Source organism: Sapajus apella, unplaced genomic scaffold, assembly GCF_009761245.1.
Source record: "Sapajus apella isolate SASKATOON/1434 unplaced genomic scaffold, GSC_monkey_1.0 scaffold7, whole genome shotgun sequence".
NCBI lineage: Eukaryota > Metazoa > Chordata > Mammalia > Primates > Cebidae > Sapajus > Sapajus apella.
In genome coordinates, this window is record NW_022436947.1 from 1,968,727 (window position 1) to 1,982,322 (window position 13,596).

The 13,596-nt window shown below is 45.0% G+C and overlaps 1 protein-coding gene across 3 annotated transcripts in view; it reads right to left on the bottom strand.

The window, feature by feature from the left end:
- The window catches only part of TBXAS1 (thromboxane A synthase 1), a 179,599-nt gene that overhangs the window by 58,977 nt on the left and 107,026 nt on the right, over positions 1 to 13,596 (bottom strand). For 2 of the 3 annotated variants that reach the window (XM_032275635.1, XM_032275636.1), the window contains exons 6-8: positions 7,996 to 8,084; positions 5,886 to 6,034; positions 4,082 to 4,212 (exon numbers count right to left, since the gene is read on the bottom strand). In XM_032275635.1, coding sequence (XP_032131526.1) covers positions 4,082 to 4,212; positions 5,886 to 6,034; positions 7,996 to 8,084 — 369 coding nt within the window. Of the gene's footprint in view, positions 1 to 4,081; positions 4,213 to 5,885; positions 6,035 to 7,995; positions 8,085 to 8,764; positions 8,903 to 13,596 lie in introns of all 3 variants that reach the window. The other variant, XM_032275637.1, reaches the window with a different exon arrangement.

Sequence of the window (13,596 nt, forward strand, 5' to 3'; positions counted from 1 at the left end):
TGAGCTGGAGGAGGTAGGAACGCCAGGAGGGGGCTTTTATTTTTCACTTTATACATTTTGTACTGTTGGTTGGTGGTTTGTTTTGGAAAAATAAAACAATGAAAACATCATATAGATTGAAAGCCAAGCACGTGCTGTACTGCTCACTTATGTGCAACGTAGGGCTTGGATGGGCAGCCACAAGTTTTTCTCACACGGTAGAAAGTTAACAAAGGTGGGGCGAGGGGAGGGGACTAGTTTGATGACGCCTGTCTTCAAAGTCTCTAGGCTTTGCCTTCTGTATCCGCTAGCCTTCATATCAGATCTTCATATTGCCTCCCTCTTTTTCTCTGTAATCCCCTGCCCCCATTTAAGTAGAGCTTTCTTCCTCCACCCTTTTTATCAGGCATTTGCATATTCTTTATATTTTCACTACTACTAATTGTAACAGTAGGAGTGTTTCTAAACTGCTTTTGTGTTAACAGAGCGCATTCCTAGAATATCCTCCTTTGAAACGCTCTTTGATGTCATGAAGGACAACCGGCACATTTCTGTTTTCTGAAGTTTATGGGACTAAAATGGCAAAAGGAGAGTATCAGAACCACCAACAGGGAAATATTAGAATTTCATTCACACCAACAGGAAAATATTTGAATTTCATTCACAGTACTGTGCTAGTGGCAGCATTTTCTCAATTCGTTGGCTTCTGAATTTCAATTGCATTCATAATCTATGCCACACACCTGAGCGTCTGATTCCATCTTTTAAGACTTGTCGTTTCACGTGTGGTTGCTTTTTCTCCTCCGTAAGATTATAAGCAACTCCAGGGCGGGACCCCACCCTCAACACCATGCCAGTTTTGTGCTGAGCACACGTGAGGTGTGCAATCCATGACTCAACAGACAAAAACGTAATGCAGTATGTGCACTGGAGGAAGCGTGTGTTGAGTTTGATGACAAGTGCATGCTATTTAGAGCGGGAGTCCTGAATGCTGATGCCTTTGCAGCTCCACTGCACCCCAGCCTTGTGATTTTGGACGGTGCCTACTGGGATCCTAGCAGTGCTCAAGGTGAAGGCTATGGGCGCCACAGACCTTGAGGCTAAGGAAGCAAGTCCTCAGCTTCCCATCGGCCTGCTGGGTTCTCATAGCTGAGAAATGGTGAAGGGTCGGGGGTAGTTGCCAGCCTCATTCCACCCAGGCCCTGCTTGTTCTGATTTTCAAATGGCATCCTCAAGGGTTGGCATTCCCCAGTTGCCATCCTGCTTCTTGGTCAACATCTGGGCAGCTGGTGTGGTCCCACTGCTGGCCCTGCTCCCATGGAGCAGAGCTGGGGTAGGGTCAGGCAAGATGGCACACAAGGGAAGTGAGCATCCTCTGCTCCCTCAGCTCTGGGACACCAGCACAGGACCCCAGAGCATGCCCAGACCTCTCTGCCAGTACCTCTGAAACTCCTCAGGGTGTGATACCATTCTGGTCCCTGAGGCTTGGCTATGGCTTTGCTGAGGTGGTGTAGGGGTAATGATGGGAAAGAGGGCATAGCCACCTCTACACTGGGTATTTTTTTTTAAAATGGAGTCTTGCTCTGTTTCCAGGCCAGAGTGCAGTGGCACGATCTCAGCTCACTGCAACCTACGCCTCCTAGGTTCAAACAATTCTCCTGCCTCAGCCTCCCGAGTAGCTGAGATTACAGGTATGAGCCATCATACCTGACTAATTTTTGTATTTTTATTAGAGACGGGGTCTCTCCACGTTGATCAGGCTGGTCTCAAATTTCTGACTTAGTGATCCACCTGCCTCAACCTCCCAAAGTGCTGGGATTACAGGCGTGAGCCACTGCGCATGGCTTACACCGGGCATTTTTCTATGGGCAAAACTGCAGCCAGCATCCTTTCCTCTTATTCCAGCCCAGACAGTCTGCTAAAGGGCTGTCAGAGTCTTGCAGAAATCTGTCTTAACTTCCAGCTACAGAGGCCAGAGGAAAGGCCACTCTCTAGGGCCTGTGCGCTGGAGAGGAACATTAGTGTGGATGGGTTTCTTTTATTCACACTGCGTCAGGGAAGCTATCTGAACACTGCCCATTGAGGACTGAAATGGTGCTGGTTTATGGTCCTATCCAAGAAAAATACGCACCCTGATAGATGTAGGTGTCTAATCCACCCATCGGCTAGAGCTTAGAAAAATATTTACCTCTTAACATCTGTGCCGCATTTTCACTGCGCAAACACACATCTGCTTGATGGAATGTATACAGACTTTAGATGGTTTTAAAGCAAGTTTTCTTAGTAACCGTATAGCTCTGTCTTGACATGGCCGTCCTGGATTTGTGGTTGGGAGGTTTTTCTCAGATCAACTCATTATTTGAAACAAACAGCACTAGAGTTTATAAAAGGAAAAGCTCTAGGCAATCCCAGTAATTGGATCTTTAATAACCTCTCACCTCTTAGTAAGTCATTCAGTGCAACAGTTTTAAAATTTTTAGCCTGATTCCATAGCCAGGCTAGGGGATTGTGTGTGTGTGTGTGTGTGTGTGTGTGTGTGTGTGTGTGTGTGAACGCTCTCAAAGGGTGGCCCTTCGGAGCAATGCTGAGGGTTGAAAATGGTTCTTATTTTATTTTTTGAGAAGCAGTTTCGCTCTTGTTGCCAAGGCTGGAGTGCAATGGCACAATCTCGGTTCACTGAAACCTCTGCCTCCCAGATTCAAGCGATTCTCCTGCCTCAGCCTCCCAAATAGCTGCGATTATAGGCATGCACCACCACGCCAGGCTAATTTTATATTTTTAATAGAGATGGGGTTTCTCCATATTTGTCAGGTTGGTCTCAAACTCCTGACCTCAGGTGATCCACCCGCCTCAGCCTCCCAAAGTGCTGGGATTATGGATGTGAGCCACACGCCCAGCCAAAAATGGTTGTTTCTTTATCCCTCCTCCTCCTGGCTGCATCCTCACTCTGCTGAGAAGCATGAACCTGGATCAGAATGTTCTGTCCTTTTAGGCCTCAGAGCTCGGCCAGGGATACTGGCCTTAGCTGCCTTCCTCCCACACCTCCAAGGGTATGTGAGTTGAGTTCACAGCGGTGCGGGCCGAGGGGTTGTAAGCCTGTGTGTACCTTCCCATGCCTTCTGCATCTAGACACATGTGCTGCACAGTTCTCAGGGTGCAAAGCTGCAAAGGACACGGTCGCTGCCCAAGGCTGCTCAGTATATCAAGCCACTAATTGACCCCTGATTTCATTCCAGGCCAATGCCTTAACAATTGGACCTCGCCAATTCCTCTGAGCCACCCACCCAGTCTTTGAAACAACCCTTTTAAACTTGCATCTTGTGCGAGTCAACTAAGGAAAAGCCATTTCAGCCCTGTTTTTCCTTTTTAGTAACTTTCTTTAACGCCACAAGGCCCTTAAAGCACAGATTTACACATGCATACGCATATCCAGTATTGAAATGACCTTTCTTCCCACAGAAAATTCCTCTATTTTTAGCCAGGTTCAATAACAAATATTTACTTGATTCCTACTATGTGCCAAGCATCCTGCAGATCCGCAAGGAGGAAAGAACATGCTGGGTCTCACATGAATCCTGCTAAGGAGTCCAGTGGGCCCTCAACCATGAATTTTGTAGCAACATCCTCCATGCTCAGTGGGAGTGTGGGGTTGACTGACAGCTGCCGAACTGTCTAATAAGCATGCTGTTCATGCTGGAAAACTCCATCTTGCTGGGTTTTCAATACAGAGAATATGCTCATAAAAATTGCATGTGGGCACATTTACCTAGAAAATTCTTCTAGGCTGCTCTCACCTGTGCTTGGGGTGATGCTGGCACTAGAGAGAGAGTTTTGGGGGCAGCTTTAATTCTACCCGTCCGTGTCAGAGGACGTACACATTGCTCTAGGCTTCTCCTCTCTGCCTCCCACACACCCTTTCTTGTCTGACCTTCCTCAACCTTCCTCTGTTCTCTCCACTGTCCCTGGAAGCCGTAAGTGGTGGACTGCTGAAGGACAGCATAGTGTGATGTGCGGGGTTGGGAGAGAAGAGGAAGAACAGAGACAGTGATGCCGGAGTCGGCTCCATTCCATTTCAAGGCTGTGTCCTATTAAAATACGTTACCTCTTCGGCAGCTTGCTGGTCCCGCAAGGCAATCACATTCCTAATGAGTTTGTTAAAAAAGCCATTCAGTTCATCTCGGTTCTTATTGGGCAAAATCCGGGCCAGTGGGACCATTATGGATGGAAATGATACTTGAAAGAGAAAAACAGAAGTGGCATTGAGAAGGGGGTGATAATAAACCAGGGCCATTAGATGCCTGTTCCCAGGAAGCACACACAGGCCTGGAATTGGAGTCGTTTGGAGTTCTGCCCTCCCCGCCGCACTGCTGCTTCTAAGAGCAGGGGTGATGTCTTGCTCCCTCTCGGTACTCCTCACCATTCCTGGCACATAGTAAGCACTCAATAAACATCTGTGCAATTAATCGAGTCTGCACTTCCATCTGGCCCTCTAGAGGTCAAGCTCATCCTTATAAATTAATGTTTCAGTTCCTGGGGATGAGAACCCAAGGTCTTTGTACTTCATCAAGAGAGAAAGGATAACAGGCTGTTTCAAGCCTTAGCAAGTGGTAGAAGTTGATTTACTTTTTACAAACTTTCTGGTCATTTGAATTTTTTTTCCTCTGGATAACTGTCCCCAGCGACCTCCTGAATTGCTTCCAGGAGCCGCTGCTGTGGGTGCCTCCCTTGCCGGGCCCCACGTATAGCATGGGCCCTTGCTGCCATGTGTTGGGGACTGGGCTGCCAGCATCAGGGACCCTTCACCTCCCCTGGAGTGGGGCGCTGGCTGGGTTCACCTTCTTGGTTTCCATGGTGGGTGCACCCTGCATTGGGCTCTACAGGAACTGAGCTGGTGAGAACAGCTGCAGACACATGCGCTCTCAGAATGCGCGGGCCCATTTTCAAGAGCAAGAGCTCGAACCAACACGACACGGCAGCAGGAGGGCCCTGCAGAGGTAGAGAGGAGGAGCAGAAGGGATGGCGAAATGAAGCCACCTGCCCCACGGGCCTGGGCCGTGGTTGAGGCACAAGGGGCAGATGCAGCCTGGGCAGCCTCCAGGAGTGGCGGAAAGGGTGAAGGAAGAGACTGCTAGACGCTCAGTGGCTCTGCCCTCGATTTCAGAGCAGAGCTGGTAGGGGCAACAGGGGCTCCCACGGACATTGGCTCAGAAATGGGAATGAAACTGGTCAAGGAATGAATGGAACTTGCCAGCCTAGCAGAATGGCTAGAAATCGTGGCAATAATCGGTAACAATCGTAACAAAACGTCAATGCTCCCATAAAAGCAAGAAGATACTAGAATTGGCCAGAGGGCAAAACCTCACATCTACAACTAAAATAAAATGAAGAGACTGGTCCCCGTAGCAATGGGTAGCCAACTACTCATCCACCACACAGGATTTCTATGTGTTGGGCTTCAAGTGGAGAGGTCTTTTGGAGAGGATTTTGGTGGAGGAAAGAAATAGGCCCTAGGAAATGAAAGGCTTTGGGTTCCGGTCTCAGCCCAGCCTTTCTTGGTCTGTCACCTGAAAAATGGGGACAAGAATATTTTTCTCATGGGGTGATTACCGGGACTACGCGAGGCAATGCACACCCAGTGCCTAACACGGTGTGTCCCCACTGTTCTCACCATGGCTGTGGGACCACTTATTGCTAATGCCAGGGTTATGTACGGCATTGGTAGTAAGTGGCCCTAGGCAGGTGACAAGAGGAAACTGGTGGCTCCATAAGACAAAGCCTCTGCAGGGGAACACCCCGAGTCCCTTTCCCAGTGGCAGGGGCAGAGCCCCAAAAGCCGCCCCAGGTGTCATGGGGTCTGCCCAATTTACTAGGGTCATTACACTTCCCTGGGCTGCAGCCGCACTTACAGAGTAAAACCAGGATAGGTCTAGGGATGCAGAATTCGAAGAAACGCTTGCAGTGTTTCACAAAGGGATCCTCAGGGGCCTGCTGGGAGTCCACCGGGGTGCCGAAGGCGACGCTGGCAACCACGTCTGTGGCGTAACAGCAGTAGCACCTACGGCAGATGGGAACACAGGGATTTGAAAGGACTCTGGCAGGGGCTACTCACAATGTCCCCTCCAGAGGATCTGCCTACACTGGCTCGCCTCGCCTGCAGGTGTGCCCAGCGGAGGAGCTTCTGCAGATCTGTGGTGAGGTGGGGGGAGAGGGGACACTCTGAGCAGCGACAGCAGAGCACGGGAGGAGACACGAAGACCTGCCAGCTAAACAAAGACCCGGGAGAGGAGGAGGGCACCCCCTCTTCCACCTTCAGGCTTCAGGCAGCCGTGGTCGACCAGAACACAACCAAGTACTGAGAAGGACACTTTACATTTTCCTCCCTGGGAAGGAGAGCAGACAGGTGAACCAATGCCTACATGCTTTACCCAAAGCTCTGCACAGTCCAGCTCAGGCCAGAATCTAATGATTAATTGATAGACATCAAATTGTCATTGATGGATTAACAACCTAATTATCTAGTTTTATTAAGTTTGTCTCCCTCTTCCTCTTAATGATTTTATAGTTTTCTTTACAGCAACAAACAAAAAGCAAGGGCTCTTCACACTCAAATAAATACAGGACAAACTTTAAGGCAAGCTTCATGAACATCTGTATATTATTACAGAAAACACACACTGCACTCTAGAAACAAACAGAAGGAAACGTGTCTGCCAGGAGCTCCAGAAAATTTAACCTCTTAGGCTATAGGAAACCTGTCCCTTAAAAGGCCATTTTAAACTCGAATTATTCCTTTTTGTTATAGGAGTAGTTAGATTAAATTCTTTGCCAAAAAGCTAAAAACTGGGTTAGTAATATCTTTTAATAATTAAAAGGCCTATTATTGTTCTCAATGTAGACACACACTTAACTCCTCTTGTATGTTAAGTTCTATAACCACTAACTTATCATGAAGGGATATATGACATTTCCAGATGACTTTTTCAATTCTGAATGCTTTTATTGAAAACATTTCTACAATTGATTGCACATTTCCCTGCTAGAGTGAAAACAAGAATGAGACTACTGACTGATTTCATCTGATCTTGACGGTTGAAGATTTAAGGGTCTTAAGGACTATTTACTTTGCTTTTATAGCTGATGAGTCCACCTTATTTTTAGCCAACTCACGCATCCTATAATAATCAGAGAAAATGTGGATGAAAAGACTGTGTAAACTGGTGCAATACCAGTGTTGGCGATGATTCTGTTATTATTTTATTAGCAATGATAAGGATGAGTCCCTTTCTGGCTGATTCACCATCCCACTTTATTTTTTATCTGCTGTAAGCCATGATGGCATAAAATGACTAAAGCAAAGGTGGCCAGTCTCTTGGCTTGCCTGGGCCACAGTGGAAGAAGGAGAATTGTCTTGGGCCACACATAAAATACAGTAACACTAACGATGGCTGATGAGAAAAGGAAAATCACAAAAAAAAAACTCAGAAAGTTTACAAATTTGTGTTGGACCGCATTAAGACTGCCCTAGGCTCCTTGTGGCCCACAGGCTGTGGGCTGGACAGGCTTAGACTAAAAGTTTTTTTTTTTTTTTAATAAAAAACTTTTAGTTATAAAATGATGAAAAGCCAGATAATCAATTATTTAAATTTGGTGTCCACCATTAAGTCATGGCTTCTGGGCTGAGGTGCAGCACAATTTTTCTTGACATGAAAATGCCTGAACCTTCTTCCCCCTGGGCCCTGTCCCTCCCAGGCCTGTCCTGTTTGTGCCTGGTTCTGTGGAGGTCAGAGGTTGGATCCATCCACAGATTCAACAGGCCACACGTCCCCTGGCTCTGCTCACATTTCTTTCCCATGTGAAGTGGGTTTCTTTTCTTCTTATTAGTCCATCCATGCTTTTATGAGCTTCTAGCGTTTCCACAGTTTGCTAGTCCCAAGGTAATTGTCCAGCAATTATGGACAGTTACAAGAAGCAGCGATTCAAAAATGCGATTTCTCATCTGTAATGCAGCAGCCTTACCTCTGGATGTCGAATGCGTCCCCAGAATCTCCATAGCGTTTTAAATGAGCCAGGAGAAGGTCGCAGGCTTGGCTGATGAGGGGAGCCATCTGATAATGGATAACAAAGGTGTAATTAGGGCACCATGCCGGGAGTACACCTAAATTGGCTGCAGATGAAGAGGTTATATGTGGTGCTTTCTGGGAAAATGAACACTGGAAGATATTTTTCACAAGGCTAAGATTCAAGAGGAAGATCCTAAAATATTCATATTCACAAAATACAATAGCTTTAAACATCTATTTTAGCTTACGCATTTTTTATCTTTGGAAACAAAGAAGAAGAACAGATTTACAGTGAATACAGTGAAATAATTATGAAAATGATCATTAAGTGCTTAGACAAAACTGAGAATCAGTACTCAGTTTCATGACATTTGGTTAGCATTAGTGAGTAAGTAGAGCCCAATCCATATGCACTATCTCTGGAATTAAGCCAAGTCTATGCTTGTTTGTTCCAACTGTAATTTAGATCTTTCACTAGAATATTGAATCTCAGTATCCAAAGGAACCTAAGGTCATTCATTTCAACTTCTTATTTAACACAGAAATTATTTATAGAGCATTTCTGATGGATGGTTATTCATTTGTGCTTAAGCCACTGAGCTTTCAAATACTGGGAAACTCTTGAGTTCAAGATGCCTCCTATGCCCACACAGAGTAATTGCTGGGTTTCTTTTTTTTTTTTTTAAATAGGAAATTACTTTTATAATAGAAAATTTCTAACCTACAGAGAAAGGTAGAATGGTATAATGAAGATTCACATAGATACCACTCAGCGTCAACAAATGGGTGGGTGGAATTCTTTGTGGAGCCTGCTGGGCACCCATGCGACCTTTTACTCTCTTTTGCATGATTAAAAGGCCAAGCTGAAAATATCGAGCAGAATTATTTCATTTGGTGCCCATTCTAGAATAGCATCATAGCTAAAGCAATGTGCTCTAATACATCGTTCTGAGCATTCCTCACAAAAGACATAAAATGTAACCTATGTTTAGATTTTGTGATTTTGACACAAGAATATTGAGTTCTCGAGGTCAGGGAGATTTTAGTCTGTTGTGTTTTTTTTATTATTATTTTTATAATTCCAGCACCTAGAACAGCATCTGGCACATAGTAATTATTTGTTAAGTGAATGGACAAATACTTGAACTGTATTGATTATGTACTACCCACTCTTTCCTTTTAAAGTCTTGAGGCACTGGGAAAAGTTATAAAGTTAATCTGCTTGTCAAAAGGTACGTTATTGTACCGCGGCAAAATCTGACTTCACCTAACAATCTTTTGTTGGTTTCATCTCTCTTCTCTCTTTGTGACAGTGCACCCAAGACTCAGACCACAAGTGCCTATCCACTCCCCATCTTCTTGTAGACAACTGTTCCCATCTGTTCCATAGGGGCTGAACCACATGGCTTGCACATGCCTCTCCTGCCTTACTGGTCTCTTCTTTATCAGGGTCACTCCTAAAGGTGGCCTCATAAGTGGATCACACTATTTCAGGTATGGATGGTATATGGTAAATGAATCACTTCCTGAGATCTGTATCCTACACGTCAATCGCAACACCAGGTTTACATTGACTTTTTTTAGAAGACAACACAGGCAAATATTTGAGGTTGAGGTTAATGAAAACCGCATTCTTTTTCCATGAATGATAACCATGTACAATTGCTATTTTGATTTTTTTTTTAGGGCTCATTCATCAGAAAGGCTTTAGTTGCTGCTCTGCTATGTGTTCTGAGCAGAACGATCTCTTAACTTCTCTGGAATATTCTGATGGCTGGAAACATCTGGTAGAGTGGGCAGCTGGGAGGCTATTGGCGGGCTGTTGGGAGGACATGCAATTTTATAGGACCCTTCCCTCTGCAGCTTCCTCCGAGTCAGATCCACATGCTCTGGGTATAGGAAAGAATTGTGTCACCAGGGGCCCAACTCCTCTGCTGAAGGAGTGGATCCTGTAGATTGAGGGTGAGGGGGTTCTGTAGATCAGAGCTGAATTGGCTCCATGAAGGCTGCCAGGTAGAGGCAGGAACCAAGGAAGGGACGGTGGCCTGGACAGCCCTATGGACAGCTGAACAACAGCTCAAGGAGCAGAACGTTCAGAGCGTAACACACCCAAGTGGGGAGATGATACAGAATCTGAGACCCATGAGTCCCCTGTTGCCAAGGCTCATGGAGGGAGGGCCATTTTGGGAAAATGGATTTGCTGTTCATAAAGAAACAGGGCTTAGAGTGCTGGGGTGTTTGAACACTGTGGGAGAGCAAGAGATGTACTCGCTCATCAAAATCCCATCACCTGGCCAGGAGTGGTGGCTCATGTCTGTAATCCCAGCACTTTGGGAGGCCAAGGCAGGTGGATCACTTGAGGTCAGGAATTTGAAACCAGCCTGGCCAACAGAGTGAAACCCATCTCTACTAAAGATATAAAAATTAGCTGGGCATGGTGGCAGGAGCCTGTAATCCCAGCTACTCAGGAGGCTAAGGCAGGGGAATCGCTTGATCCTGGGAGGTGGAGGTTGCAGTGAGCCAAGACTGCACCACTGCATTCCAGCCTGGGTGACAAAGAGAGCCTCTGTCTAAAAAAAAAAAAACAAAACCCATCACCTGCAATACTGGCTACTCTTTCTTTGTTCTATGTGAAATGTAGTAAGTGTGCCTTCTAAGACTTTCTTCGGTTCATTGGTCTGTAGACAGGCCCGGGTGCTGCTGGTGTGGCCATCCACTGGACAGCTATTTTAGGTAGCCACAGAATCATGCATCGTCGCTGCTTTTGGCTCTTGGCCTACCTGTACCTGAACCTAAGTAAGTACTCAGCCAGGCACCACTTTACCGATGAGTCAGCTGGGGAAGACTGTCAAATGATTTGCAGAAACAGAAATGTGATTTACCTCATCTACTTATCTGGAAGTCAACTCAAAAAAGAAAAATAAGTATGACTATCTTGATTTATTCTTATTATCTTTATGTTGATGCTTCATGACTACTGCATGCTTTTTTAAATTCTCACAAATCATCCATTTAATAATCCATCAGTACAAAAGGGCATATAAATGGGTCACTTAAAATGGCCTCTGGGCCGCAACTTCCAAGAAGTCTTAGGCTACCCTTAATGTTGGAGAAGTCAGTAGAGTTTAAGCCACATTTTTCTGACTAGTAGACTAGCTTCGCTGGCTATCTTCCTTCAATTGTCTTAATAAGTTCAGCGGTACAAGCGAACCCTAGTTTAACAAAATTCCTTTTAGATTTATTTCGGAGGAATAGTAGCATGGTATATATGTATATGTGTGTGTGCATATATATATATATATATATGCAGACACACACTCTTTGAAAGAAAGTCTCTTTAGATATCAAGCTTGAAGCTTTCTTAACAGAACAAAAGAGATGCAACATAAAATGTGATTTACACACAACTCTTCAGAGGCATGCCCTGTGTATAAAGAAGGGTCCACTCATTCTGAATCCAAACATATTCCTGGACAGTGCAAAAGGGAGCTCAGGCCAGCTGCCCACCATCAGGTCTTTTACGTGCTTTTGACTAGAATCCTTTGTTGCTGCCTGGCGTGACTGTAATTTTCTGCTATACTCTGCCTGCTGTCTGTTGAACTGAATGGATAATGACATTTTTATTTGGGTTAATGTGATATGAGATGGGGCATGTAATATGAAAAATGTTTTAAAAAGCAATGCAGAGAAAATATTATAAGACAGTGGAGCATAATCTGTATGTTGGCCAATAGCCATCATTTCAGGTTTTCTTCTTTGCATTTTACACAGCAGTTATGGAATATTTACTTTTACATGAGTTGCATACAAACAAAAGCTCTCTTTGATGGGCTTGCATAATCTTTATACAATCCACAAACCCTGCAGTTCTCCTAGATTTCTGAACAAGCACGCAAATGTGGCATGTGCACACACACGCACAGATGAATACACAATGCTATTATCACTCAGATCTTAGTAAGACTCATTTGTTTGTTACATTTCATCTTCTTCATGGGATAATGAATGATTTTTATTTTTGTTTTATTCCAAATTTTTCACAATGCACATGTATTACACTTATAATCAGATAAAATATTAATGTTATTAGGTTTTTAAAAAGTGATTTATTACAAAAAAGAAAAGAAAACAAAAGTGATTTATTGGTATTCTTACAGACTGAATGTTTGGGTTGCTTTGAAATTCATACATTGAAGCCCCAACTCCCAGTGGAGCTGTATTTGGAGATAGGGCTTCTAAGGAATTAATTTAGGTTAAATAAAGTCACAAGGATGGGGCCCTGATCCAACAGCATTGGTGTCCTTATAAGAAGAGACACTAGAGCACTTATGCTTATTCTGTCTCTCTCTCCCTCTCTATCTCTCTCATGCACAAAGAACAGGTCTTATGAGCACACAGCAAGATGGTGGCTACCTACAAATCAGAAAGAGAGGCCTCACTGGAAACCAACAACGCTGGTATCCAGCCTCCTAAACTGTGGGAAAATACATGTCTGGGCTGGGCACAGTGGCTCATGCCTGTAATCCCACCACTTTGGGAGGCCAAGGCAGGCAGATCACTTGAGGTCAGGAGTTCAAAACCAGCCTGGCCAACATGGTGAAACCCCATCTCTACTAAAAATACAAAAGCCCCACCTGGTGGCAGGTGCCTGTAATCCCAGCTACTCGGGAGTCTGAGGCAGAAGAATTGCTTGAACCTGGGAGGTGGAGATTGCAGCGAGCCGAGATCATGCCGCTGCACCCCGGTCTAGGCAACAGAGCAAGACTGTCTTAAAAAAAAAATGTGGGTTAAGTCACCCACTCAATGGTATTTGGTTGTGACAGCCCAAGCTGACTAACACAGGGCTAACAGTTCAGCAGCCAAATAGGGGAGAAAGTTTCTCATTTTGTTCCTCTCACCTCTCACATTGGTTGTCCCTATTAGAGGTGATGCTGAGTGTGAGGCTGAGCAGCTCTCTGGTAACCAGTGGTAACCATTCTGGGGAAATCACCATCCCCAGCCTAGAAAGGAAATTCCCCAAGGAAGAAAGGTTCTGCATAACCTGGAGATTATGATATAATTAAAGTACCCAGTTTTTAAATATTTTATTTTCTTTTAAGTTCTGGGATACATGTGCAGGACACGCAGGTTCCGTACACAGGTAAATGTGTGCCATGCTGTTTGCTGCACCTGTCAACCCATCACCTAGGTGTTAAGCCCCACATGTATTAGCTATTTATCCTGATGCTCTCCCTCCCCTTACCCCACCCCTGACAGGCCCCAGTGTGTGCTGTTCCCCACCCTGTGTTCATGTGATCTCATTGTTCAGCTCCCACTTGTAAGTGAGAACATGTGATGTTTGGTTTTCTGTTCCTGTGTTAGTTTGCTGAGGACAATGACTTCCAGATCCATCCATGTTCCTGCAAAGGACATAATCTAGTTCCTTTTTATGGCTGCATAGTATTCCATGGTGTGTATGTACCACATTTTCTTTATCCAGTCCGTCACTGATGGGCACCAGTTTTTTTTTTTTTTTAATGGATTTTCTACCAACTGTGTCTGCAAAATTTGGAGTCAA